The following is a 27428-nucleotide window of genomic DNA, read 5'->3' as shown; positions in this document are numbered from 1 at the left end:
TAGATGTACTCCTTTCCCTATTTGGAACCAGTCCATTGTTCCACGTCTAGTTCTAACTGTTGCTTCCTGGCTTGCATACAGATTTCTCAGGAGGCAGGTCAGGTGGTCTGGTATTCCATCTCTTTCAGAATTTTCCACAGTTTTTTGTGATTCACACAGTCAAAGGCTTTGGCATAGTCAATAAACCAAAAGTAGATGTTTTTCTGGAACCCTCTTGCTCTTTCCATGATCCAGCGGATGTTGGCAATTTGATCTCTGGTTCCTCTGCCTTTTCTAAATCCAGCTTGAACATCTGGAAGTTCATGGTTCACATACTGTTGAAGTCTGGCTTGGACAATTTTGAGCATTACTTTGCTAGTGTATGAAATGAGTGCAACTGTGTGGTAGTTTGAGCATTCTTTGGCATTTCCTCTCTTTGGGATTGGAATGAAAACTGACCTTTTCTGTCCTGTGGCCACTGCTGAGTTTTCCAAATTTGCTGGCATATTGAGTGCAGCACTTTCACAGCATCATCTTCCAGGATTTGAAATAGCTCAACTAGAATTCCATCACCTCCATTAGCTTTGTTCATTGTGATGGTTCCTAAGGCCCACTTGACTTCACATTCCAGGATGTCTGGCTCTAGGTGAGTGATCACCCATGGTGATTATCTGGGTCATGAAGATCTCTTTTGTATAGTTCTTCTGTGTATTCTTGCCACCTCTTCTTAATCTCTTCTGCTTTTGTTAGATCCATACCATCTCTGTCCTTTATTGTGCCCATCTTTGCATGAAAAGTTCCCTTGGCATTTCTAATTTTCTTCAAGAGATTTCTAGTCTTTACCATTCTATTGTTTTCCTCTATTTCTTTGCATTGATCACTGAGGAAGTCTTATCTCTCCTTGCTATTTTTTGGAGCTCTGCATTCAAATGTGTATATCTTTTCTTTTCTCCTTTGCCTTTTGCTTCTCTTCTTTTCATAGCTGTTTGTAAGGCCTCCTCAGACAACCATTTTGCCTTGCTGCATTTCTTTTTCTTGGGGATGGTCTTGATCACTGCCTCTTGAACAATGTCATGAACCTCCGTCCATAGTTCTTCAGGCACTCTATCAGATCTAATGCCCTGAATCTATTTGTCACTTCCACTGTACAATCATAACGGATTTGATTCAGGTCATACCTGAATGGTCTAGTGGTTTTCCCTACTTTCTTCAATTTAAGTTTGAATTTGGCAATAAGGAGTTCATAAGAAGTTCATGATATGAGCCACAGTCAGCTACAGGTCTTGTTTTTGCTGACTGTACAGAGCTTCTCCATCTTTGGCTGCAAAGAATATAATCAATCTGATTTCGGTGTTGACCATCTGGTGATGTCCATGTGTAGAGTCTTCTCTGGTGTTGTTGGAAGAGGTTGTTTGCCATGACCTGAGCATTCTCTTGGCAAACTCTATGAGCCTTTGCCCTTCTCATTCCGTGCTCCAAGGCCAAATTTTCCTGTTACTCCAGGTGTTTCTTGACTTCTTACTTTTGCGTTCCAGTCTCCTATAATGAAAAGGACATCTTTTGGGGTGTTAGTTCTAGAAGGTTTTAAGAATGACATGAGAATTCCAAAGCACATCTTTATAGTACATCTCCTCAAACATAAATACAAACACAAAATTATTGCTGTTAAAGGTTTACAGACTGACATATTTTTGCTTACTTCCTTATTTGCAGATTTACAAATACAGTTCTGAGTTTCTTGAGGAGAACTTCACCAATGAAATAGTAGCCCATTCTTAATTCAAGATCTTTGAAAATCGATGATCTAAGTTGTACAGAATCCTATGTTTTTACTTTTACTATCTGGACCAAATAATCCTGCTGATGCTGAGCAGTTTCTAGTTTTGTCTTAAATTTTTACTTGAAATAAGAAATTCATGTATAAGGTTTTTTCAAATGCAGCAGGCATAGTAGGGTATGTCTTTCTGCCACCGCTACCCCTCACTTCCTTCCACTCCCTGGAGATAACCACTATTACCAGTTCCTTATATTTCCTTCCTGTTGCTATTATTTTCCAGAGTTAAAATAACTTTCTGAGTTTTTCTAATTATATATGTATATTAAAAAGTCAAACAACACTGCCAAATTCAAAGATGGTTAGTAGCAACTGAAATCTCATGCACATTTCAGTAAGACATCTCTGTACACAAGCATATGTATCCCTACATACTGCTGCATGAACACACTGTTCTGAAGTCTGATTTGTGTAAGCGCATATGCACACTTAATGACAGGTTGCAGGCATCCTTGAGGGTAAATAGTCATTTCTAATGAACAGATAATATTCTACTATTTAGGTACCATAATTAATTTTAAACAACTTCTTTACTGAAGAGCATTTAGGTTGTTCTTAAATTTTTTTTGCACAATAGTTCCTGTGAATTTGTGGTTATTTTTTTAGAATAAATTCCTGGAATTAGAATTATGTTACATAGCAAACAATATGCTTTATTTTCAAGGTGATATATATTACCTATTTTCTCCCAGAAAGATGGTTCTACTTTATATTTCTACCAGCACTAGGCTCATGCTTAGAACCCACACTCACAAACGTCACATCCCATGAATGAAAACATCCGTATTTGATAAAAAGAGAGGAAACCTTATCTACTTCAAATCACAACCTCATGGTCAATGGAGGAAAACTGTCTAAGAAAAGTTTATTCATTCAACCAATACTTATAGAATTTACCACCAAGATAGTATATAAGGAATAAAAAGATGATGACGACGATAGCTCTTAACTGTGTGCCAGGAACCATCATAACCTCTTTTTTCATTTAACTCTTACAGTAATCCTATAAGGAAGGTACTGTTATTCTCAGGCGGAGCTAGCTATTGCATATTTACTATACACCAGGCACTAAGCTAACCACTATCTCTATACTATCTCATTTAATTTTGCTGACTCCTCGAAACTATATTCTATAAAGTAAATGTTAATATCTCCATTTTACAAGTGAGAATTTTTTTTCGGATGCTCAAAAATATTAAGTAAATTATCCAAGATTTACATATAGTTGAGGTGGAAGTTTATAATCTTGTAGAAATAAAAAGTGTCCATAAACAAATCAATATGTACCAAAGTACAAAATCACTACTGTCAAACATTTTCTTACCACAGGTTCTTCAGAGTTGCATGTTTTCACCATGTTTTGAAGAACATCAATCAGTTGGCATAACAGCACTCCATTATCAAGTTCTTCCAGTAGCCTTTCGGCCTTAACTTCAATACCTAAGAACATATTTCAAAGCTAAGATTCTTCCAAAAATGGTAAATTCAAACATTTATTTAATTAATTTTATTTTTAAAATTTAATTAAATGTAATCAGATTATAGCTGAAACACTAGACAAACACTAGATCAGACCCAAGGTATTCACTCTTAGACATTACAGTTAAAACAGCAGATAAGTGAATTATCTTTCAAATTAAGTGAAAGTCGAATGAAACAAAAATATCTGTGGTATAGAAGCACAGAAAAAATAAAATGACATCTACTGTATTTCATTTAAAAACATTGAAGTGTTTTATATTTCAATATTCACTATTCAGTTTTGATTCACTGCACATTACAGCTGCATGCACAGGAAAGATTCTCTATAAGATGGACTTTGTTGCAATTTAAAAATGAAACAGCAACATAACAAGCATTCAGGAAATACCAGCTTTCCACCTCTAAAATCCTCTTTTGGGAAGCATTATTACATAATAAACTTCAAAAAAATTATCCAAATCTTCAAACTGATATGAGATCTTTAGATTGAATGTTTAGTGTATGTTTAATAATCTTGAAAGACCATAGATGAGATGTATGTATACCTTTTCATGAAAACTTTGGAAGGCTACACAAAATTCTGTTATTTAAAAGAGATTTCCCCCACCCCCTGCCCCCGGGGGTAAAGTTCAGAGCACTCACACCCTCTGTGTAAAGAAGTAAGATGCCATGTATTCCCCATCCCAACACTTCCTCCTGACTTTCATATCCCCGTGCCCCTCAGAGCTTCAGAAACAGAAGTGAAGTCAAAGTTGCTCAGTTGTGTCCAGCTCTTTGCAAACCCATGGATGGTACAGTCCATGGAATTCTCCAGGCCAGAATACTGGAGTGGGTAGCCGTTCCCTTCTTCAGGAGATCTTCCCAACCTAGGGATCAAACTCAGGTCTCCCACATTACAGCTGGATTCTTCACCAGCTGAGCCACCAGGGAAACAGAAATCATTTTAATTACAGCATATATTCCACCCAGAATCTCATGCTTTACACAAGTTTAAGGAGGAAAAAAATCAATGAAATATAGACTCCCAAATTAGACCAATACACTTAAATTTTTTTTAATATTAAAAATGAAAACATTGATTATTCACAGCTTTTACTACTTGACCTCTACCATTAAGCCTCAAACTTGCTTACTATTCAAGCCCTGGGGGTCAGAGTGAACCAGAATGTCTTCTGTAAAATAGAATGTAAGTTTGGTGAAAATAAGGACATCAAATATTTCCTTCACTAGAGGATCCCCAACCTCTGGAACAATGATTCCTTGACAAAGAGTAAGATTCTCAATAAACATTTACTGGGTAAGACAACATAATTCTGAGTATCTTTGAAAGCCTTACCTAATAAACCATTTAACCAGATTGACAGGTCTTCTTGCATGGGCAACAGGGTGGCCTCATGCCTCACAGCTATCCACTCATCATACTGACAAACATCAGCCAAACCTGGCCCATGTCTGGGGGTCAGAGGACTCCGTGGACTTAGAGGCAGGTCTTCTCCAAACCACACCTAGAGAAAACATCAACCAATTGGTGCAACTGGTTAAAAGTCAGGATTCCAATGTTTATTTAAATAATGAATCATAGACTATATTTAATATACATGTATACAGAGCTGCAGCAGCTCAGAGAAAGTTAACAAACTAGAAGCAAACTATTAGTCTAGATACTTGACTTACTTTCCATATTTAATTCTGTGACAAATGTAAATGAATCTCTAACTAATGGATTCTACTGTCAAATCAAAGGGATAAAAGTTAACACATAATTATTTTTCTTTCACTTGTTAGCTGAGTAAGTTTAACAAGTTACCTGACCAGAGTCTCAGCATCTTGGTTGTAAATTGAGTTAATAATACATCTTTGTAGAATGTAGAAGACCTGAGTTTGATCTCTGGGTTGGGAAGATCCCCTGGAGAAGGGAAGTCTTGCCTGGAGAATTCTATGGACAGAGGAACCTGGCAGGCTGCAGTCCATGGGGTCGTAAAGAATTGGACATGACTGAGCGACTAACACACTTGTGGGCCTAAGAATATTTGTTGAATAATGGACAAATAAATGAATGAGTGCACAGATGGCATTTTATAAACTTTAAATCCTAACAACAGTGTTACCTAAAAAACCTATATAATCTGGTCCATCACCTGCTATTTCAAGGCCCACAAGCTAAAAATGATTTTTACATTTTAAAATGGTAGTTATATAAGCACCTACATAATAGCTTCAATTCTACCTACCAACTCACGAAGTCAAAAATATTTACTAACTGGTCAACCCCTGGTTTAAAATAAAAACTGACATAAACATGCTATCAAACCAACACTTGCAAATTTTAAAATACAATTAGATGTACTTTTAATATAGAATTATTGAGAGAAAAGACTGTGCTAAATTTCAATTGAGGAAAGGGTATCAGAGTCCAAGTGGTGAAGGAGTTCTCACAGGAGGGGAGAAACAGAGGATCACAGCTCGAGTGAGGTGACAGGGTATCTACTACACATGGGTAAAGCCCCAAGCACAGGGTCAGACCCCAGGCAAGGTAAGGAGGGTGTCCACTGGGGACAGTGGGGGAACGTCCCAGTGCAGGGTGTCAGAACCCAGCTGAGCCAAGAGGGGCATCAACTTAGGGAAAGGTGGCAGTAACGATGGGAGACATGAGGATTTATCAAGTTGGAGCCAGGTTTCTTCCTGCCAAAAAAGAGAGGTATAACTATGGACTGAGAGTAAATTAGAATGAACTCTATGGTGTATGAATGGAGTATCTTTTACCAGAAAGCAAAGAAGCACTTAAAGAATGATGGAGACATGCAAAAGGACCCAGAAGTCAACTTGAAGGGACTTCTGCTGGCTAAATTAAGAACTATTTGAGCATCAAAATAATGATGTAAGGGAATTATACTGAACAAAATGGACAACTCTGAGTTCACACAGATACAAATAAATGAATAAACTGGAATTCTGATGAGGGATGAGATTTTCATATAGTTTCAAAGAACTTCCACAGAAATACTTATTACAAAGAAAGAAAGAGTAATTTCACAGTTAGAAACTTATCAGGCAGCAACTTAACTAAGTGACACAAGTGAATATGATCAATAATGGGACAAATCAAAATCGTATGCCACTTGATGGGATGTAGTGAGATGAAACAGCATCCCTCTGTGATATTCCTGCCAGGATGCATAACCTCAATCTAATCACGAGAAATATCAGGTAAATCTAAATTGAGGGACATTCTACAAAATAATTGGTCTATAATATTCAAAAGTGTCAAGGTCATTAAAGCAAAGACTGAGATACTGCTCTGGACTGATAGAGAAGAAGGGACACAACTAAACGCAACATGTGATTCTGAACTGGACACTACTGGACAACTGGCAATATTTGAAAGTGGTCTGAATATTAGACGGCGGTACTGCACCAACTGCACCAAGTCAGTCAACATCCTGACTCTGATGATTTCATGGTGGTTTTACAGCAGGAAGTCCTTGCACATGAGAAATATACTACTGAGGTTTGGAAGTAAGGGGGCACAAGATCTGCAACCTATTTTCAAATGGTTCAGCACTTAACAATTAGTTGTAGGTCTGTGATTGCTTTTAAGTAAAAAATTTTTTAAGTTTTCTAAAAAAGAGGCATAAATATAGGTAACATCAAGGGAATCTAGTTCTTTCTTGATTTTTAAAAGCAGATAATTTCCTAAAATATATTAAACTCACTGAAGTTTATTTGAGGCAAGTCTTAACTATATCAAATTAAAAACTATATCAACACCATTGTTAGTCTAGACAAACCTGGAGGAAAAAAAAGAGCCCATTCCAATCTGCTGTAGTAAGAAATAAACACATTTTTTAAAAATTCCAAAGGCAAAGAAAGACAAGGAATATATACCACCAGAGGCAAGCAGGAGTCGCAAAACTTAAAAGTACCCAAAGACAAACAAAATTATTTGAGCGGCAGTGGTTCAGGAAAATACATGAGGATCCTATAAAGTTTTAGGAAAAAGATTTTGTTTATTTCCCCAAATTCTCTTAGAATTATTTCAAAGGGAGTATAGCAGCAATTTAATATCTAAATCTTCCCTTCATAAGCACATCTTGTTTCTGTTTGTAATCCCAGGATTCAGTATAAGACCTAGCACATGATATGCAACCAAAAATATTAGCTGAAAAACTGAGGGATACTAGCAAATGACTTTTTGCACCATCAAAATCAAGATGCATCTTACAATCAATGGTATTTTATAGTCAATACAATGTTATTTGTCGTTCAACTGAGCTGACAAAAGTCAGAGAAGATGTGAATGTTTGTCAAAGAAAAATGGGTATTAGCTAGGAAGGTGGTCTCGAAAAAATCATGTGCAAAAATGGAGAAGTTAAAATTAACAAAAGTCATTCTTAATTTCTTGCCATATTAGGGAGACGAGTACTTGAATATTCCTATTATTGCAAACAGAAAACTATAAAAACCTGGGTTGATAAAAAGGAATGAATTTGAGTCAGTTGCAGTGAGGTGGGTAAACCTAGAGCCTCTTACACAGACGAAGTAAGTCAGAGAAAAACAAGTATCATATATTAATGCATATATATGGAATCTAGGGGGAAAAGATAGTGCTGATGAACCTAGTAGAGAACAGACCTATGGACACAGCCAGGGAAGGTGAGGGTGGGCTGAGCTGAAACAGCAGCACTGACATCTGTACACTATCACGTGTAAAACAGATGGTGGGGAGCTTCTGTATAACACAGGGAGCCCAGCCTGGTGCTCTATGATGACCTAGAGGGGTGGGATTGGTGGGGAGGAGAGGGAGACTTTAGAGGGAGGGGATATATATAATTACGACTGATTCACATTGTTGTACAGCAAAAACCAACACAACATTGTAAATCAATTGGCATATCAATGTTGCTAAAAGTTAGATGTTAACAACAAAGTCTGCATGTATAAAGATTGTCCTCAAACATGCTGAAAACTGTCATATTGCAAAGATTCCTAACCATAGGCCGTCTACAGAAGAACTTGAATCAGTACACAACTTACTGATTTAACCTAACTGACATTTAGGCAAAAATTTAATCCTATGTACAAACAATCCTTTTCTGAGAGAGAGTTCATAGTTTTTGTCAGGTTTTCAAAAGGGACTGCTGCTGCTGCTGCTGCTGCTGCTGCAGCTAAGTCACTTCAGTGGTGTCCGATTCTATGCGATCCCATAGACAGCAGCCCACCAGGCTCCGCCGACCCTGGGATTCTCCCGGCAAGAGTACTGGAGTGGGTTGCCATTTCCTTCTCCAATGCATGAAAGTGAAAAGTGAAAGTGAAGTTGCTCAGTTGTGTTCGATTCTTAGCGACCCCATGGACCGCAGCCTACCAGGCTCCTCCGTCCATGGGATTTTCCAGGCAAGAGTACTAGAGTGGGTTGCCATTGCCTTCTCCCAAAAGGGACTAGGACCCAAAAAAGATTAGGAGCTATAGTTCACTGATTTTTAGACTGTAAGTTTATTTACTAATCAGAACCATGGACATAAAAAGGGGCAAGGAAGACCTTCATGAATTAAGTGAATAAGAAACAAATTGAAAACAGCTGTCTACTGGGTGCCTCCTCTCTGCAAGGCATTTAGGAATAATAAAGTCTAATTAGCAAAGAGGTGAAAATCCTAGGAAGTTCTCACATTCACCAGGGAAAGAAGCAAAAACTTCCATGAGGGATGCCAAGAGTACTCTTGAAAAAGAATCACTAGAGGTGGATCTGTGTAATCTAGATGAGAGAAAGGTTCATGGAACTACACGAAAACACTGTGAAAAAAAAAAATTCATCAAGAAAGTATTAATGGCCAGCAGGATGGAAATGAGAAAAATATGGTCAATGTGCAATGATAAAAAGCACTCAATAAGGAAGAAAACATAATCAACATCAAACTGATGACATGCAGAGACCTGGTTAAAAACAGACAGATGTAAATACTCAGATAAAAATGGTTTTTAGAAATAAGAAGTTCTGAGCATACTCAATGTGGATTAGAGAGGACCCAAATAAGACCTTTTGGGAGACTGCCATAAACTGCCAAGTCCCAAAGGGAAGTGAAAGTCGCTCATTCGTGTCTGACTCTGTGACCCCATGGATTGTACATTCCATGGAATTCTCCAGGCTAGAATACTGGAGTGGGTAGCCTTTCCCTTCTCCAGGAGATCTTCCCAACCCAAGAATCTCCCGCATTGCAGGCAGATTCTTTACCAGCTGAGCCACAAGGGAAGCCCAAGAATACTGGAGTGGGTAGCCTATCCCTTCTCCAGGGTATCTTCCTGACCCAGGAATCGAACTAGGGTCTCCTGCATTGCAGGTGGATTCTTTACCAACTGAGTTATCAGGGAAGCCCAAAAGGAAAACACTATGAAAGTGTTTACTAGTAGAGTTGGAAGACAGAGCTGCACAGCACAGGAGGAGAGAAAGCAACAACACAGCCTGAGTTGTTCTTAACCATTTGATAAATTATCTTCTCTAGGCTATCACCCACTGTTATCTTGATGTCGTCTTTTTTAATTAAAAAAAAAAAAAGACTCTCATGACACAGGTATAATCTCCAGTTTTACATTTGGGTAATTTTGTTGTACCAATGATACAACCAAACTTCTTAAGTGCCTAGTATGTAACACATTCCAGGACACATCTTGCTCATGATATCTCACTGATTCCTCACAACTACCTAAAAAATAAATGCTATTATCCTCACCTTAGAGGCAAGGAAGTAGGAACTCAGAGAGGTAAAATAACTTGCCAGAACCTCATAGAGTGGCAGAACTAAAATCAGACATGGAATCTGATTGACGCTACAATTCTCACTTTTCAGGGCAAACTTTATTATCAGTTGCTTGCATCTTTCTAAGTAGACCTTCCAGGCAGTTTTAAGTTAAAATTCAGTCATGTTCTATGTATATCAAAAGAAAGAAAACTTTAAAGGATATAAGAATAAGTACTAACTCTGGAAATCATTCAAATTCAAATGCAAGATGATTCTGGTTTATCTCATTATTTCCATCTTGCTTCTCCTCACCAAAAAACTAACTAAAAAAATCCACACTTTAAATTTTAAGTTTTAATACCATGTTACTTACAGGCATTAAAGGACACATGTACAATTATCTAAAATTAAAAACTTTCATTTGTTTTCATTGAACGTTCTTTTAACTACAAACACATCCTAAATTCTAATGAGAAGAAAATCACAAAATATTCTAATTCTTTTCCTTGGGTAGTATAATTAAGATGAACTCACCAATCCTAAAGGTACTTTTGATTCTTACAAATATGCAGTATTAATGAATGCTTAAAGTCTTTTTAGAACTAGAAAGTAAAAATAGAGTATTTCTGTTATTAAATTTGATGCTTAAAAAACTAGTACAATAAAAAAAATTGTGATAACTCTACTAATTATTGCAATCTTGTTACATTGATCTCATTAATTCAAATACATATTTTCCCAAGGAAACCACTTACTTGAATTGCAGGCAGCATGGTCATCTATACTGAAATGACACTGCTGTTCTGAAAATAAAACAAAACATTAATATTAACACAATGGTAGCTTTTCCATTCCCCCAAACCCTCAACTTATAAGGAATCTGCTTTATTCTATTTGACAGAAAACCTAATACTTTTTCTTCTATTTGGAGTTATTTGATGATAGGAGAATTCAATCATACTCCTAGCTTCTTCATAAAAGTACTCCTCATTTGAAAAAGGAAAACCTGAAACACTTTAACATGTAGTTTCTGGCACTAATATCAAAGAAACTCTTAAAGCATCTGCCTAGTAAAATAAAATTAACAATAAAACTTAGTTTTAAATGAAAAATGCCCCAGAATTTCTCCCTGTGAAGACACTGTAAGTATAATACAAACATCACAATGACTGATACTGAAAGTATCTTTCATCTGATCTTTACAAAGAGATCATGTAAGTTTATCTAAACTTCGTATAAATTCACAAGAGGCTAAACCATAAGCCTCTTCTACCATACGATAAAGTAAAAAAGAAAAAATATCAATTTTAACTATGAAACAACACTCAATACCTTTCTATAATAATTTTTCATAAGTTATTTTCTCCACGAGGTGTTAAAGCCAAAAACCCAAAAGGAACAGGAATTCAAACTCTCAAGTACTATTCTTGAAATCTACAAGAAAAAAAATACAACTTTAATTAAGTTAGATTAATACAATTCTTTAATATATTTTCAGAGGAAAAAAAGAGTTTGAAAACATTCAGAATAATATAGACTATATAAAACCTAGAATTTTTAGATTGCTGAGAGCAGCATAATATACTGGTCTATTTTTTAATTGTAAACCACCATTAAAACATTCTTAGAAAAAAATAGGAAATGGCTCATGGCTATAATGTTATCCATTTCCCAGGAAAAGTGACTTTCTTCCCCTAAGTCATGCCAAACATACCTCAGGCACGGTGACCACTACACATTCCACTTTCCTCTCAGGAACACTTCTGGTACCAAAGCTGAAATGGAGCTAAACCTATCTGAAAAGTCTGATGTTACACATCACGTTGGTTTTGTAAGAAGTCAAAGAACAGCAGAATGTTCCTGATATCATTTTTCCTTCTCTCTACCCTAGCAAAAGGCCAAAGTACAATTGAGCATTACTAATGAGCTTGTTATGCTTCCCACGAGCTAATTCAGTGGGGAATACATTTTCCTTTAGCATAAATAATCCTTTGTCCCTAACAAAGATCCACAGTAAGAAGCTTTCGAGACCATTTTTTAAAAATGCAGCAGAGAAGCTGCTCCTATTAAAATAAGGAGTCCCACATAATCAGACAAGAGCTTGAACAGTTGGAACTGCCAACCCCAAACAAAAGAAGGCTTAAATTATAAGGCGTGTGCAAATCAAGAACAGTGACACAGTCACAAAGAAGCTATCACAAGAATGTTTAGCAGTTGCACTTTTCACGGAAAATTCGACAAAATTAGTTTTATGAAAGAAATGAAGAATTTGTGCACAACCTTCAGTCACTGAACTTTAGCAGAGTCTATTTAAATATAATATATATACACGTACATATATATATTTTCCCACATCACCCTTATCTCATAGAACTACTTTAAAGATGACAAAAGGACAACCATCTTGATTACCTTTTAAAAGTAGTTATTTAATAAATGTTACTCAGATAAGTTATAACACATCTTCATATGTGGAAAACTATCATGTACACAAATATATGCTCTTACTGGAAAACATTTATTAGTTGATGAGACTCTATCAGTGAATCATCAATTAACTCCAGAGTATTCACCGTGTTCCAGATACTAAGAGCCAGTGATTTAATATTTTCGAGCCATTCTCTTTCTAAGCCATTTTTGTCTCAAGTATACAATCCCAAAGCAGCTTCTTGTCTACTGCTAGCCCAGTCCCTAACCTGCATCACAACTGCAATTCTTGCTGCTTACTCAGCTTATTACCTACTTTCCTCTTATCTATCTTTCCCTAAAAGTCTCAGTCTCTACATTTTTTTCCCACATAAACTAATTACACTGAATCAGCAACTCTTCACTTTGGAGCTGCATCTTAATTAGCAACTTACTGGCCTTTTTGGTTTCTGTTTTTTGTCTGTCTTTTTGGAGAAGACTATTTTAATTCTGTGCCATCTTGAGGAAGTCTTTTCCTTTAGATCTGGAGGGGGTGGGGGGGGGGTGGCAGTGGGAAGCTCTCATGTGACCAAGGCCAGACTATTTGCTAATGCAAGTCTTCAACAAGACAAACCACAAGTGAGGCATACCATGCTCAATTTTTTAAATCTGGAGAAAATGTTAGAAGCACATAATAAGCTCATCTACCTGAAACTTGAACTGAATTTGGACCTAGTCCACTTCGCCCATGGGGTCACAAAAGAGTTGGACATGACTTACTGACTGAACAACAACCCTCAGAAATAGTTTCAGCCATGAGATCCTTAAGATTATTTATGGTAAGGCTCTTTATACCAATTTGACTTCAGATCATAATGGGAATTAAAAAAAAAAAATGCCAGCCTGTGGAGCTGCTCCTTTGTTCCACAGCTGTAGGCTCCAAAACCGAGTACATTTTAATTCCTAATCACATTATATTAATAAAATATGGTGGGGAGAGCGCAAGTGGCATGGCTCAGTCCTGGAACAAAACAGGAGCCGATTTGTAAAATAATGGCCAAAAAGCAAAGAAATAAAGTAAGATTCCTCAGAAAAATAACATTAACTGCCACTGCAACACACCGATAGCACCCAGCTGACAGATAACTGCCAAGACACACAAGCTGCAGGGATATGATAAATGCCCAGGTTGGCACAGTGGTCACTGCTGAGGAGGGAAGGAACGTGAGATTGGGATGGAATGCACAGAGGCAACGGTACCAACAAGATTCTCATTCAGGAGAAGTGGTGAGGACACAAGTGTTCTTACATTACTTGGTACTCCCTTCTGTGTGTCAAAAAACATTTCATCATTTTTAATGCTTCATTTGGAAAAATAGTTGAAGAAAATATCCTGATTTGTTCACGGGAATAAAAAAACTATCTTCTCAGCTTTAAAATTCTGAGTTAAATATTTCTTAGTTGCCTAGAAGAGAAAATAGAAATGCTATATTCACACCATCCCTTTCATGGATCACAGCCTTGTCGTAGTGAAGGGGCTTGCGTAATTCAACGAAACTATGAGCCATGCCATGCAAGGCCACCCAAGACAGACGGGTCATAGTGCAGAGTTCTGACAAATCGTGGTACTCTGAAGGAGGAAATGGTAACCCACTTCAGTATTCTTGCCATGAGAACCTCACAAACAGTATAAAAAGACAAAAAGATATGACACCAGAAAATGAGGCCCCAGGTTGGAAGGTGTCCAATATACTACTGGGGAAGACCAGAGGGCAATTACAAATAGCTCCAGAAAGAATGAAATGGTGGGGCCAAAGTGAAAACAATGCTCAGTTTATATGCATTATGTGCTCATTTTATGCTCAGTGGATATGCCTGGTGGTGAAAGTAAAGTCTGATATGGTAAAGAACAATACTGCACAGGATCATGCAAAGTTAGGTCCATGATACAAGGTAAATTGGATGTGGTCAAACACGAAATGGCAAGACTAAACATCTCAGGAATCAGTGAACTAAATTAGACAGGAATGGGCAAATTTAATTTAGATGACCATTGTATCTACTACTGTGGGCAAGAATCCCTTAGAAGAAATGGATTAGTCCTCATAGTCAATAAAAGAGTCCAAAATGCAGTACTTGGGTGCAACCTCAAAAATAACAGAATGATCTCAGTTCACTTTCAAGGCAAACCATTCAACATCATAGTAACACAAGTCTATGCGCTTCAACCACTGATGCTGAAGAAGCTAACATTGATTGGTTGTATGAAGACTATAAAACCTTTTAGAACACCAAAGAAAGATGTCCTTTTCATCATAGGGGATTGGAATGCAAAAGTAGGAAGTCAAGAGGTACATAGAATAACAGGCAAATGTTGGTTTTCTGGAGTACAAAATGAAGCAAGACAAAGGCCAACAGTTTTGTCAAGAGAGCACACTGGTCATAGCAAACACCCTTTTCCAACAATACAAGAGAAGACTCTATACATGGACATCACCAGATGGTCAACACCAAAATCAGATTGATTGTATTTTTTGCAGCTGAAGATGGAGAAGTTCTATACAGTGAGAAAAAAAAAAAAAGACCTGGAGTGGACTGTGTCTCAGAACATGAGCTTCTTATTGCAAAACTCAGGCTTAAACTGAACAAAGTAGGGAAAACCACTAGATCATTCAGGTATGACTTAAATTAAATCCATTATGATTATACAGGGAAAGCGACAAATAGATTCAAGGGATTAGATCTGGTAGACAGAGTGCCTGAAGACCTATGGACAGAGGTTCATTACATTGTACAGAAGGTGGTGACCAAAACTATCCCCAAGAAAAAGAAACGCAAGGAGGCAAAGTGGTTGTCTGAGGCGGCTTTACAAATAGCTAAGAAGAGAAACTAAAGGCAAGGGCAAAAGGGAAATATAAATCCAGGTGAATGCAAAGTTCCAGAGAACAGCAAGGAAACATTATTTAAAAAAAAAAAAAGCCTACATAAATCAACAATTCAAAACAGAGGAAAACAATAGAATGGGAAAGACTAGAAATCTCAACAAAACTGAAGATATCAAGGGAATATTTCATGGAAAGATATCAAGGGAACATTTCATGGAAAGATGGGCACAATAAAGGGCAGAAACAGTAAGGACCTAACAGAAGCAAAAGAGATAAGAAGAGGTGGCAAGAATACACAGAAGAACTATACAAAAAAGGTCTTAATGCCCAAATAACCACGATGGTGTGGTCACTCACCTAGAGCCAGACATCCTGGAATGTGAAGTCAAGTGGGCCTTAGGAAGCATTACTTTGAATAAAGTTAGTGGAGGTGACAATTCCAGCTGAGCTATTTCAAATCCTAAAAGATAATGCTGTTAAAGTGCTACACTCAATATGCCAGCAAATTTTGAAAACTCAGCAGTGGCCACAGGATTGGAAAAGGTCAGTTTTCATTCCAATCCCAAAGAAGGGCAATGCCAAAGAATGTTCCAACTACAATTGTGCTCATTTCACATGCTAGCAAGGTTATGCTCAAAATTCCTCATGCTAGAGGCTTCAGCAGTATGTGAACTGAGAACTTGAAGATGTACAAGCTGGGTTCCAAAGAGGCAGAGGAACCAGAGATCAAATTGCCAACATTTTTTTTAATCATGGGAAAAGCAAAGGAATCTCAGAAAAACATCTACTTCTGCTTCATTAACTAAAGCCTTTGACCATGCACAACAAGAGATGGGAGTACCAGTCTACCTTACCTGTTTCCTGAGAAATCTGTATGTGGGTCAAGAAGCAACAGTTAGAATTGGACACGGAATGACTAGCTCAAAACTGGGAAAGGAGTACAACAAAGCTGTATATTGTCACCGTGCTTATTTAATCTATATGCAGAGTACATCATGTGAAATGCCAGGCTGGATAAACCACAAGCTGGAATCAAGATTGCTGGGTGGAATAACAACAACCTCAGACATACAGATGATACTACTCTAATAGCAGAAAGTGAAGAGGAACTAAAGAACTTCTTGATGAGGGTAAAGGAAGAGGGTGAAAAAGTTGACTTGAAACACAACACTAAAAAAAACTAAGGTCATGGTATCTGGTCACACTGCTTCATGGCAAATAGGGGAAAAAGTGGAAACAGTGACAGATTTTATTTTCTTGAGCTCCAAAATCACTGTAGATGGAGGCTGCAGCCATGAAATTAAAAGACACTTGCTCCTTGGAAGGAAAACTATGACAAACGTAGAGAGTGTATTAAAAAGCAGAGACATCACTTTGCCGACAAAGGTCCACAGTTTTTACAGTCATGTATGGATGTGAGACGGAGAAGGCAATGGCACCCCACTCCAGTACTCTTGCCTGGAAAATCCCATGGATGGAGGAGCCTGGTAGGCTGCAGTCCATGAGGTCGCTAGGAGTTGGACACGACTGAGCAACTTCACTTTCACTTTTCACTCTCATGCATTGGAGAAGGAAATGGCAACCCACTCCAGTGTTCTTGCCTGGAGAATCCCAGGGACAGGGGAGCCTCGTGGGCTGCCGTCTCTGGGGTCACACAGGGTTGGACACGACTGAAGTGACTTAGCAGCAGCAGCAGCAGCAGCAGCATAGATGTGAGAGCTGGACCAAAAAGAAGGCTGAGCGCCAGAGAATTGATGCTTTTGAATTGTGGCGCTGGAGAAGATTTTGAGAGTCCCTCGGACAGCAAGGAGATCAAACCAGTCAATCCTAAAGGAAATCGACACTGAATATTCATTGTAAGGACTAATGCTGAAGCTGAAGCTCCAATACTTTGACCACCTGATGAGAAGAGCCAACACATTGGAAAAGACCCTGATGCTATGGAAGACTGAAGGCAAAAGGAGAAGGGATCATTTTGGAGAAGGCAGAGGATGAGATGGTTAGATAGCACCATTAACTCAATGGACATGAATCTGAGCAAACTCCAAGATAGTAGAGGACAGAGGAGCCTTGCGTTCTGCAGTTCATAGAGTCACGTTGAGTCAGATAGGACTTAGCGAATGAACAACAAATTCATACAGAACACAGTTCATGTTTTTTAATGTATAAAATAAGTCACCATAAAGGCACCATTGGGGTAGTAGAAAGTAGCAGATCCATCTGGTTTGAATTTCAGATGATCTTGGGATAGTTAGTTAGCTTCCCTGGTGGCTCAGACAGTAAAGTGTCTGCCTGCAATGCAGGAGACCTGGGTTCGATCCCTGGGTTGGGAAGATCCCCTGGAGAAAAAAAAGGTAACCCACTCCCGGACTCTTGTCTGGAAAATCCCATGGATAGAGGAGCCTGGTAGGGCTACCGTCCATGGGGTGGCAAAGAGTTGAACACGACCGAGTAACTTCACTTTCTTTTTTACTTTAGGGTAGTTAACTTCTCTGAATCCATGTTCTCATTTGTAAATGGGATACCACCACCTCCCTTGTCTGCTTCATGTAAAGATTAAATGAGGTGATACAAATAAAGTACCTGACACATACTGACACTTAACAAGTGAGTTGTTGTGATGATACCATGATGAAACATAATTATAGTGCACTTAACATAATTCATCAAATTAAAAAGAGATAAAATACTGAGAAATCATTAAATGTAATTTGGAAAGCTTCTTTTTTCTAACATAAAAAATTTACAACATATTGTAATACAGTTAAACGAACGACTCTTTGTGAACCAATGGACTATATACAGTCTATGGAACTTTCCAGGCCAGAATACTGGAGTGGGTAGTCTTCCTCTTCTCCAGGGGATCATTCCAACCCAGGGATCGAACCCAGGTCTCTCGCATTGCAGGCAGATTCTTTACCAGCTGAGCCACAAGGGAAGCCCATAAATAAACATTAAAAACTCTAAAAGACCAACAACTTAATTGGGAGTATACTCAAATATGGATTTGTGACCTACAAGTCTATTGCTAGAATAAGTCTTCCGGTGTGTCACAAAGAGGCTCTTTGCTCCACTCAAGCTGTCTCCTCAGCATCCTCTCTACCAGTTTTGCTCATTTCTGTGGCTCCATCACAGTTCAGACTACATGTTCATCCAAGCATGGCCATTCCTTCATTTACCCAAGTATTTACTCACACCCTTCATTAAACTAGGCACCCCAGGCAAGAGACGCAGTGATGCTCTCATGGAGCCACTGCATTCGTTTGTGTACATTAGTGAATACACAGACGAATATACAATGTTAAATCATGATAATTGCTTTGGAGGAAAGAACAGAGAGAGAACAGCAGGGGCCTACTTTAAAGACTCAGACTGAGTGATATAGTAATGGTTTTGCCAGAGGAAAAACATGAACTTGAAGAATGGTGGGAATCAGCCAGGGAGAGAGAAGAGGAAAAGTTCTATGCATAGAGAATACTTTTTACAAAGACTCTGAACAGAGAGCATTTGGTGCATTCTGAGGACTGAAAGAAGCCAGTATGACTGAAGCGTGGAGCATGTGTGCCTTAGGATAGGGCTGCAAAGTCAGGCAGTAACCCCACCACACAAAGCCAAGTTGAGGAAATTGGATTTTATTCTAAGTGCAGTAGGAAGCCATGGAAGAGTTTTAACCAAAGGAAAGACATAATGTAATTCATAGTTTTACCAGATCTCCTGCAGCGGGGCGGGAGACATGGGAGCAAAATAGTGACGGGTTTAACAGAGAAAAGGGGGAAGGAAACAGAAGGACAGGTGGGTAGAGATGTGGGAAAAACAATCAGTGGCTTCAGTGAGAGAAGGAGAAGCAGAGAGGAGTGGTGGGAGAGCAAAGGACACTGAGCACGTAGGAGATGAGATGGAGAACAGCCTGGAAGGGGAAGAGGAGTGGACCCACCGCAGTAGTTCAGCGACAAATGATGATGACTGAGGAGGGACGCTGGTAACGTCTCAACCAGAGAGAACTGGATGGATCCGACATCTATTTTGGAGTTAAGAATCAAGACTTGATAACGGTTAGAGATGGAGGGTGAAGGCAAAGGATGTGGGCGCAGAGTGAATTGTCAGGAACGACTCCAGGTTTTCTGGTTTAAGCAACTGAGCAAATAGATGATGGCAGTGTTTAGTGAGATGAGGATGATGGGCATCTGAACAGACTGAAGCAGGGAACCCAGCAGAGATGGCAAAAGCGCTGTGTTTTGGTCATGTTTCATTTGAGACGCCTTTAAAGACATTCAAGCCAAAATGTCATTTTGGCAGTTGGCAGTTGGAAAGTTTGGGAGGAGACAGAAATTGTCAGCAATCCTTGGGAGATAAAGCCGCTAGAAAGAGTGAGACCTTTCTGGAAAAAAAAAAAATGGAGAAAACAGTGATTAGGGCCTAGAACAAGTCCTGAGAAAATCCAACATTTAAACAGGAAAAAAAGAGTCAACAGGAGGGACAGAGTCCTCATCTAGATTATTCCAGGTTTACAACTCTTCTGATTTACCTTCTCCCAGGAGCCCTTCCTGATTGGCCTAAATTAATTCTGCTTATATCTGTAGCTCTTGAATTCACCTAGCATTTCTCCCAATTCCTTATTTATACAGTGTTTTATACTCCAGTTCTTGCCTGGAGAATTCCATGGACAGAATTAAGTCCATAGGGTCGCAACTTGGTCAAGCAATGTACAGAAATAATGAAGAAATAGTATATACTTAATTCTGTCCATGGAATTCTCCAGGCAAGAACTGGAGTTGGTAGCCATTTCCTTCTCCAGGGGAATCTTCTAGACCTCTGGGCATTGAACCTGGGTCTCCTGTACTGTAGGCAGATTCTTTACCATGTGAGCTGCCAGGGAGGCAAGTCTATTACAGGATTGCTACTGGAAGTAGTGTTGAGAGAAGTATTCAAGCTGAAAGTTTAGGAAAACACTTGCAGTGGAAGATGGATGTGTGAACATCTCTAGGAAAAACCAGATAGGTAAAATGTGGTGCAAGTCTTGGAAGCCGACACACAGCAAACAAGTATCTAACAGGAAACTTTTGGGGGTATTATTTATTATTTTTCATTTTTGTTTATTATGGGACCTGAACTGATAAATAATCTTGCCTCCCATCATACATGTCCAAGGAGAAATATGTGAAGTAGTTACTAGTCAAGGTACCAGCAGGTCAAGTGAGCTACCTGACAGAAAATCACTGAAAAAAAAAAAAAGACTAAATCTGGTGTACATTTAGCAGAGGATCCAAATGAACAGGTCAGAAGAGCTGTGCCAACAGGCAAGGGCTCTGGGGTCAATATACTACTCAGGAATTCATATGGCTGTCCTACTGGATAAGTACATTTTTATTACATCTTTTAAATAAACTCCATTTGCAGCAGACAGGATAATGAACCCCAAAGACATCTATGTAATAACCCCCAAACCTGTGAATATACTGTTTTCATGAGCAAAATGGACCCTGCTGATTGAGTAAATTAAGGGCCTAAGAAAATGGGAGGTTTTCCTGGTGAGCCCATTATAATAACAAAAATTCTTATAAGTGGGAGGCAGAAAGGTCAGAGCCAGAGAAGGGGATGTGAGAATAGAGGTGGAGAAAGATTGTCACACTGCTGGCTTTGAGAGGAAGGAGCCAAGAAATGTTTAAAAAAAAAACACAAAACTTAAAATCAGTTCACCTTTATATATGACAGACTAAAAGAATCAATGGAAAACATGAAAGTGAAAAGTGAAGTCGCTCAGTCTTGTCTGACCCTTCGCAATCCCATGGACTGTCACCTGCCAGACCCCTCCGTCCATGGAATTTTCCAGGCAAGAATACTGGAGTGGGTTGCCATCTCCTTCTCCAGGGGATCTTCCCGACCCAGGGATCGAACCCAGGTCTCCCATATTGCAGGCATATGTATACAATGGAAAACATGCATATACACTAACATCAGTTCAGCTCAGTTCAGTCACTCAGTCGTGTCCAACTCATTGTGACCCCATGAATCACAGCACGCCAGGCCTTCTTGTCCATCACCAACTCCCGGAGTTCACCCAGACTCACGTCCATCGAGTCTGTGATGCCATCCAGCCATCTCATCCTCTGGCGTCCCCTTCTCCTCCTGTCCCCAATCCCTCCCAACATCAGAGTCTTTTCCAATGAGTCAACTCTTCGCATGAGGTGGCCAAAGTACTGGAGTTTCAGCTTTAGCATCATTCCTTACAAAGAACTCCCAGGGCTGATCTCCTTCAGAATGGACTGGTTGGATCTCCTTGCAGTCCAAGGGGCTCTCAAGAGTCTTCTCCAACACCACAGTTCCAAAGCATCAATTCTTCGGCGCTCAGCCTTCTTCACAGTCCAACTCTCACATCCATACATGACCACAGGAAAAACCATAGCCTTGACTAGACGAACCTTTGCTGGCATAGTAATGTCTCTGCTTTTGAATATGCTATCTAGGTTGGTCATAACTTTCCTTCCAAGGAGTAAGTGTCTTTTAATTTCATGGTTGCAGTCACCATCTGCAGTGATTTTGGAGCCCCAAAAAATAAACTCTGACACTGTTTCCACATAAAGAAATGTAAAACAACATTAAATGTCTATTAACAGGAAACCTCTAAAATAACATACAGGACATTCATACAGTGGATTCATTCGGCCACTTGAAAGAATAAGAACTGTTTGTATTGATATGAAAAGATGTCCATTATATGTCATGCAACCAAAAGCAATCTGCAGGACAGTACTTAATTATGTTACTCTGGTCACAGTGTTTTCTAAACTGTGTGAGGGTGAGAGAAAAAAATTCCTGAACAAAGTTAAGTAATTTTTTTCAACAGCCAATTTTATTTTGGCAATCAAAAACATTAACAAGTCATCCAAAGAAAAACAAAAGTCACAATATTTAAAATTCTATGTAAAGTGAGCCCTTCACCATAGCTTATACTTTCTTACAGAAAAGTTTGTTTTTGTGAGAGGAGGTAGAAATCTCTACCAGTCAGCACTTCAGCAATATCTAACATTTGACTGATGGTCATAATATTGTAAAAGACCCTTACAGCAGTAAAAATGAAACTGCATTTAGTGTATCTGCTACATTTCATCATATTTTAGTTCTTTGAAAATTGGTAATTCATTGACAAGATACATAGCAACTTTCTGTTAAAACCCCTATTTTGTAACAATGCAATATGAGAAAACTTTTTGAGTTTTTAGAAGGAGAAACACTGAAGAGATAACAATTATAATTATTGGCTGCATCTTGTAAACATTACTTCTGAGGCATTTCTCTATGGTAGTTACATTTCAATTAAAACAGGGAAATTCAAAGTGAGACAACTGACTGACAGACTCAAGTTTCCTATTCTCTCAAATACTATGTACACTTCAAGTTTCATTAAGAATTTAAAAAATAACAAAGTAGAGGGAGAAACAAATAATAGGAAGAAAGTAAAACACACCCACACAGAAGTACAGCCAGTTTACAGTATGTATGCATTAACCTTAACCCCTTACTTTCCTCACAACAGTCAGCTTGAAAAACAATTACTGAAATAACTGAACTTTCATTATCTCCAAACTTAAATTGAAATTGACAGAGAAAAAAACAAAAAGAGTGCTGCTTAATAAAAAGTACAGTAAATACGAAAAAACTGAATGGGAAAATATAAATTAGGAAACATTACTTTTAAACCGACCAAGTCTCCAAACGTCATTGGACTCATTTTGTTTTTTAGTAATAGCAGTATACTGTTGACATTATTCCTTTATCACACACTTTGATTCACCATCACAAATTACTTACCACTATTTTTTAATGAAGTAGGCAAAATGAACTGAAACCCATGGGAAAAATGAACCTGGGCCATACAAACAACTTTGTGCAAAGAAGCTTAAATCTGGGTATATAAATGCAAGAGTAGTGTGATTAAAAAAAGGGGCTGGACATTGGAGTGAGACAGTCTAGACTGAATTCTGGGTGAACCTCAGTAGCTTCATTTCTTTCTCTGGGCTTCAGTTTCCTCATCTATAAAATGGAGAAAACACCAGTGACGCTGCAGGATTACTAACAGGTTTAACAATATATAAGTAAAGCATCTAGAACAGGACCTGGTACATGCTAGGTAATAATGCATTTGATAAACAGTTGTTGTCCTTGTTGATCAGTCCCTCAGTCATGTCCATCTCTTGGCGACCCCATGGACTGCAGCCAGCCAGGCTTCCCTGTCCTTCACTGTCTCCCTAAGTTTACTCAAACTCATGTCCACTGAGTCAGTGATGCCATCCAACCATCTCATACTGATAAACAATAATGAGTACTTTACATGTACAAACTTAATCAATGAATGATAAATATTAATACCACTACCTCTGGTACTGCCTTCACCTTTTGCTCCTCTCTGCCCAGCAGCACAGAAATAATGCTAGTTATGTGTCAGGTAATGTACTAAACTAGTTACATGGATTATTTCATTTGATCTTCACAAACGTCACAGCAATAAGGTAGCAACTACTTAATATTAACCTTTGTTTACACAGCACAAAATATAGACTTAGAAAGATTAAATAACTTGCCTAAGGTCACACACATAGTAAAGTGTGACTTCAGAGCCCCCACACTTAGAAACACATAAAAAGAAACATTATTTATAATTCATTAAAGTGGAAATAGCAGACAGACCTACCACGCAAAGTCCGTTGGTTTGTAATGAGGTTTTGAAACAGATGAGTCAGACAGACACGTATCGGGATCTACACCAGACGACTACCACCAGTTTCCACTTCTTCATTCAAAACCATTCCAATCTCCTCCTAAAGGGAATCTGAGGTGGCGAGAATGCCAATTCCTAATTATTTAAGTGCCAACTGAGGAGATCAGACAGTTCACAACACGCTTATCTTCTGAGAGAGTAGGTATTAACACTCTTCACACAAACGAAGCTAAACCCAAACTCTGACCTAGACAGGGCCGGCAAAGAAACATCTCTTCACTTAATAAGAACTGACCAGCTTTTCTAACAGACGTTGCACGAAGCACTCTAAATCAGTAAGACTCAATCCTGCGGTTCGAAGAGATTAGTTAGGAACCAGGAGCGACTGAATGGCAAGCACAGGCTCCAATATTTTCCTTCGACTTCCAAGGCAATCTACAAACCTCCCCGCAACGCAGCCCTTCAAACCGAAACGTGCGGGTGGGAAAACCAGCGCTCACAGCCTTGAGGTACGTCCCCTCTTTCCGTTCATCTCGGCGACATGATCCTTGCGTGGACCGGAGGGAACAAACAGATAACTTTTCCCTCTGCCGGATGGCAAAATAACTATCTGCAATTTCCCTTCCAAGGTCAGTGACTACATCAGTTCTTCCCAGGGGTAACACCGAGGAATTAAGTGACCCTATATAAGCTAGGTGCTTGGAAACAAAGGTGCCTCTGGAGAGGCTAAATTTCAGACTCCGATCTCTTCCTGGATTCTAAAGCAGAGCGGCAGCGAGTGATTACCTCGTCTCCCGCCTAGCACACCTGCCGCCCCAGCACACCTGTGGCCCCTGCACCAAACCTGGGTGGGCAGAAGGCAGGGACTTGCTTCATCTTGACGGCCCCAGGAACCAATCAGCGCACGCGACTCCCCGAGTGGACCAATCGCACATCAACTTGAATCCCGCAGCTCGGAGCCCCTACCGAATCAACCCTTTGAGTGGGCTGAGCGCGAGGCCTCTTCCAATGCCAGTTGAGGCACCGCAGCCCCAAGAAGGCAAGTAAGAGTTCGCGAGGAAAAGAGAACGTCAAACAAAGAAGTACTCACCCGCACAGGCGCAGGACGGTCACTTCTTGCTGGGCAACATCTCGCTCAATCTGTGCCTGGCCGGCACGCCCCTACCCAACCGCCGCCGCGGCTGCCTCAGGCTCAGGGTTCGCCGCGGCCCGTTTTGAAGGAACCAATCGCCGCGGCCTGTTTCGAAGGAGGCGGAGAGGGGCGGTGGCTGGAGGCCCCGCCCCGCCTCCAGGCCTCTAGGGAGCACGAGACCTGCGTGCGTCTGGATCAAGGGACTAGTCTGTTTCCTCTGCCTAGGGTCACACAAGTCTGGCGGCAGAGTCGCTCTTCTCACAGAAAATGGCTTGGTCACAGGGCACGTCCTTTCATCTGGCCCCTCAGCGACAACAATAACCGTATTTGTCCAGATTAGCAGGAGAGGTGAATCAGTCTCTTCTCGAAGCAACCTGGAGTGTTGCTCAGAGTTGCCTGAGTTTTATCCTGATCTGTTAAGAGCCCCTCCCAATCCTAAATCCGATATTTCACTGTATTGAAGGCGCTGTCGTTTCCGGATACAAACTGTCATCCTTGTGAGGGGTTGGGGGAGAGGGAGAGAAACCCTGCAGTTCCAGGCCACAACTGAAAGCAGAAAGAGGATGTTGGCTGTTCCTTCGGGAAACACCAGAGTAGGGCGTGGGGGAGGGGCGGGAGAAGGATTTGACCGCAACACAATGAGAAATAGGAGGGTTGAGGTAAAGTGGAGACTGGTCTTGAATGTAATAAAAAAAATAGGTCTCTGATCACTAAGCATGGCTTGCTGCTGCTGCTGCTAAGTCGCTTAATATGGGATAAAGTCAGAGCCGAAAGCCTGGAAAGCCAGGCCCTTTCTCTCAGCTTTATTTTGTCAAATTATGTCGCCTTTCTGGGTCTCAGTTTCCCATCTGTAAAGAGTGGAATTGACCAGGAATGATACTCTTTAGCTGGAGAAGGAAATGGCAGCCCACTCCAGTATTCTTGCCTGGAGGATCCTGTGGACAGAGGAGCCTGGTGGGCTGCTGTCCATGGGGTCTCACAGAGTCAGACACGACTGAAGCGACTTAGCATGCATGCGTGCATTGGAGAAGGAAATGGCAACCCACTCCAGTATTCTTGCCTGGAGAATCCCAGGGGAGGAGCCTGTGGGTTGCCCTCTATGGGGTCGCACGGAGTCGGACACAACTGTAGCGACTTAGCAGCAGTAGCAGCAGATGCTCTTTAACATTTATTCCTTCATTCACTTATCAACAACAACAACAAAAAAAAAAACAATGAAGAGGTACTGTTGCTTGCTGAAAGACTAAAAAGAGAAAAGTCTTTACCTTGAAAGTGCTCAGCAACGTGATAAAGACTCTGGAAATCAGAATCTGTGAAAGAGGAAACACCTACAGTGTTGAAGGGTGATGGTCAGAGCCTTGAAAAGACTTGAATTTTGAAGGACAAATAGGGACTACCAAAGGAGAGGATAATTAGGAGTGAGAAGAGCTTTCTAGGCAGAGAGAATAAGCTTCCAGGGATGTGAGAACATCTGGAATGCCCTGGGAATTGTAGTTCTGAATGACAAGTTTAGGGATTTAGAGGTATTGATACATCAGGCTGGAGGAGTAAGCACAGAGGAAACCTTTGTAGATACTACAGAATTTAGATTCTTTCTTGCAAGCAATTGTGATTGATTTGTGTTTTAGGGGGGAAAATATTTTTGAGGGTTTTGGAGACAGTAGTAAGATTGGCAGCAATTCTAAAAAGTAAAAGATTCTAATTACTTAAACTAGCTCAGAAGGGATAGTGAGAAAGAGATGTCTGGAGATATTTAAAAGGCTGATTTATCTGGACTTCGTATCTTGTGACAGTGATGCCAATCTAAGGAACACAGAACAACGCTGGGGGAAGAATAATGCATTTTGGTGTGAAGTCGTGTTCACTTTGAAATGTGAGGGGAATGTGCACGTTGAGGTGTTCAGAAGATATGGTTGGAAAATTAGGTCTGAAGCTGGTTAAAGTGGTTCGTGCAAGAGATAGAGATTTGAGAAGTCAATATAACAAACACACTTAAGCACTTGTTCTGTACCAGACTCCATCCTAAGCAGTGGGGTCCTGCTCTTGCAGAGCTTACCTTCTGGGTTAGCCCGGTAAAGATGTCATCAAAAAGTTGACATTTAAGTGATCGTTGAATCGCTTAAATGAACCCAAGAGTGGTTGCTCCTTTTTTACTGGTGTCTTTACCAGAACCCTTTGCTGTCCATGACTGCAGTAGATCCATTTTCACAGGATCTGGTGTTCAAATCAACCTATGTTTTATAGCAGGGGTCCCCAAACTCTG

At 39.7% G+C, this 27428-nt stretch overlaps 1 protein-coding gene across 9 annotated transcripts in view; it reads right to left on the bottom strand.

Moving 5' to 3' along the window:
* GAS2L3 (growth arrest specific 2 like 3) overlaps positions 1-25763 on the bottom strand; it is a 37567-nt gene extending 11804 nt beyond the window's left edge. The window contains exons 1-6 of one of the 9 annotated variants that reach the window (XM_086400880.1): positions 25124-25762; positions 24007-24144; positions 11359-11460; positions 10782-10829; positions 4632-4800; positions 3138-3253 (exon numbers count right to left, since the gene is read on the bottom strand). In XM_086400880.1, the coding sequence (XP_086257006.1) occupies positions 3138-3253; positions 4632-4800; positions 10782-10805 (309 nt within the window). In that variant the 5' untranslated portion in view covers positions 10806-10829; positions 11359-11460; positions 24007-24144; positions 25124-25762. Of the gene's footprint in view, positions 1-3137; positions 3254-4631; positions 4801-10781; positions 10830-11358; positions 11461-11740; positions 11919-24002; positions 24145-24533; positions 25089-25123 lie in introns of those variants that run through there. The other 8 variants (XM_086400881.1, XM_086400882.1, XM_086400883.1 and 5 more) reach the window with 8 other exon arrangements.
* Positions 25764-27428: the final 1665 nt, after the last annotated feature.

This window comes from Bos grunniens, chromosome 5 (assembly GCF_055505025.1).
Source record: "Bos grunniens cultivar Pamir isolate PY7600 chromosome 5, Bosgru_T2T1.0, whole genome shotgun sequence".
NCBI lineage: Eukaryota > Metazoa > Chordata > Mammalia > Artiodactyla > Bovidae > Bos > Bos grunniens.
Note: the sequence above shows the minus strand (reverse complement) of the source record. Positions and strands in the feature narration are given on the sequence as shown.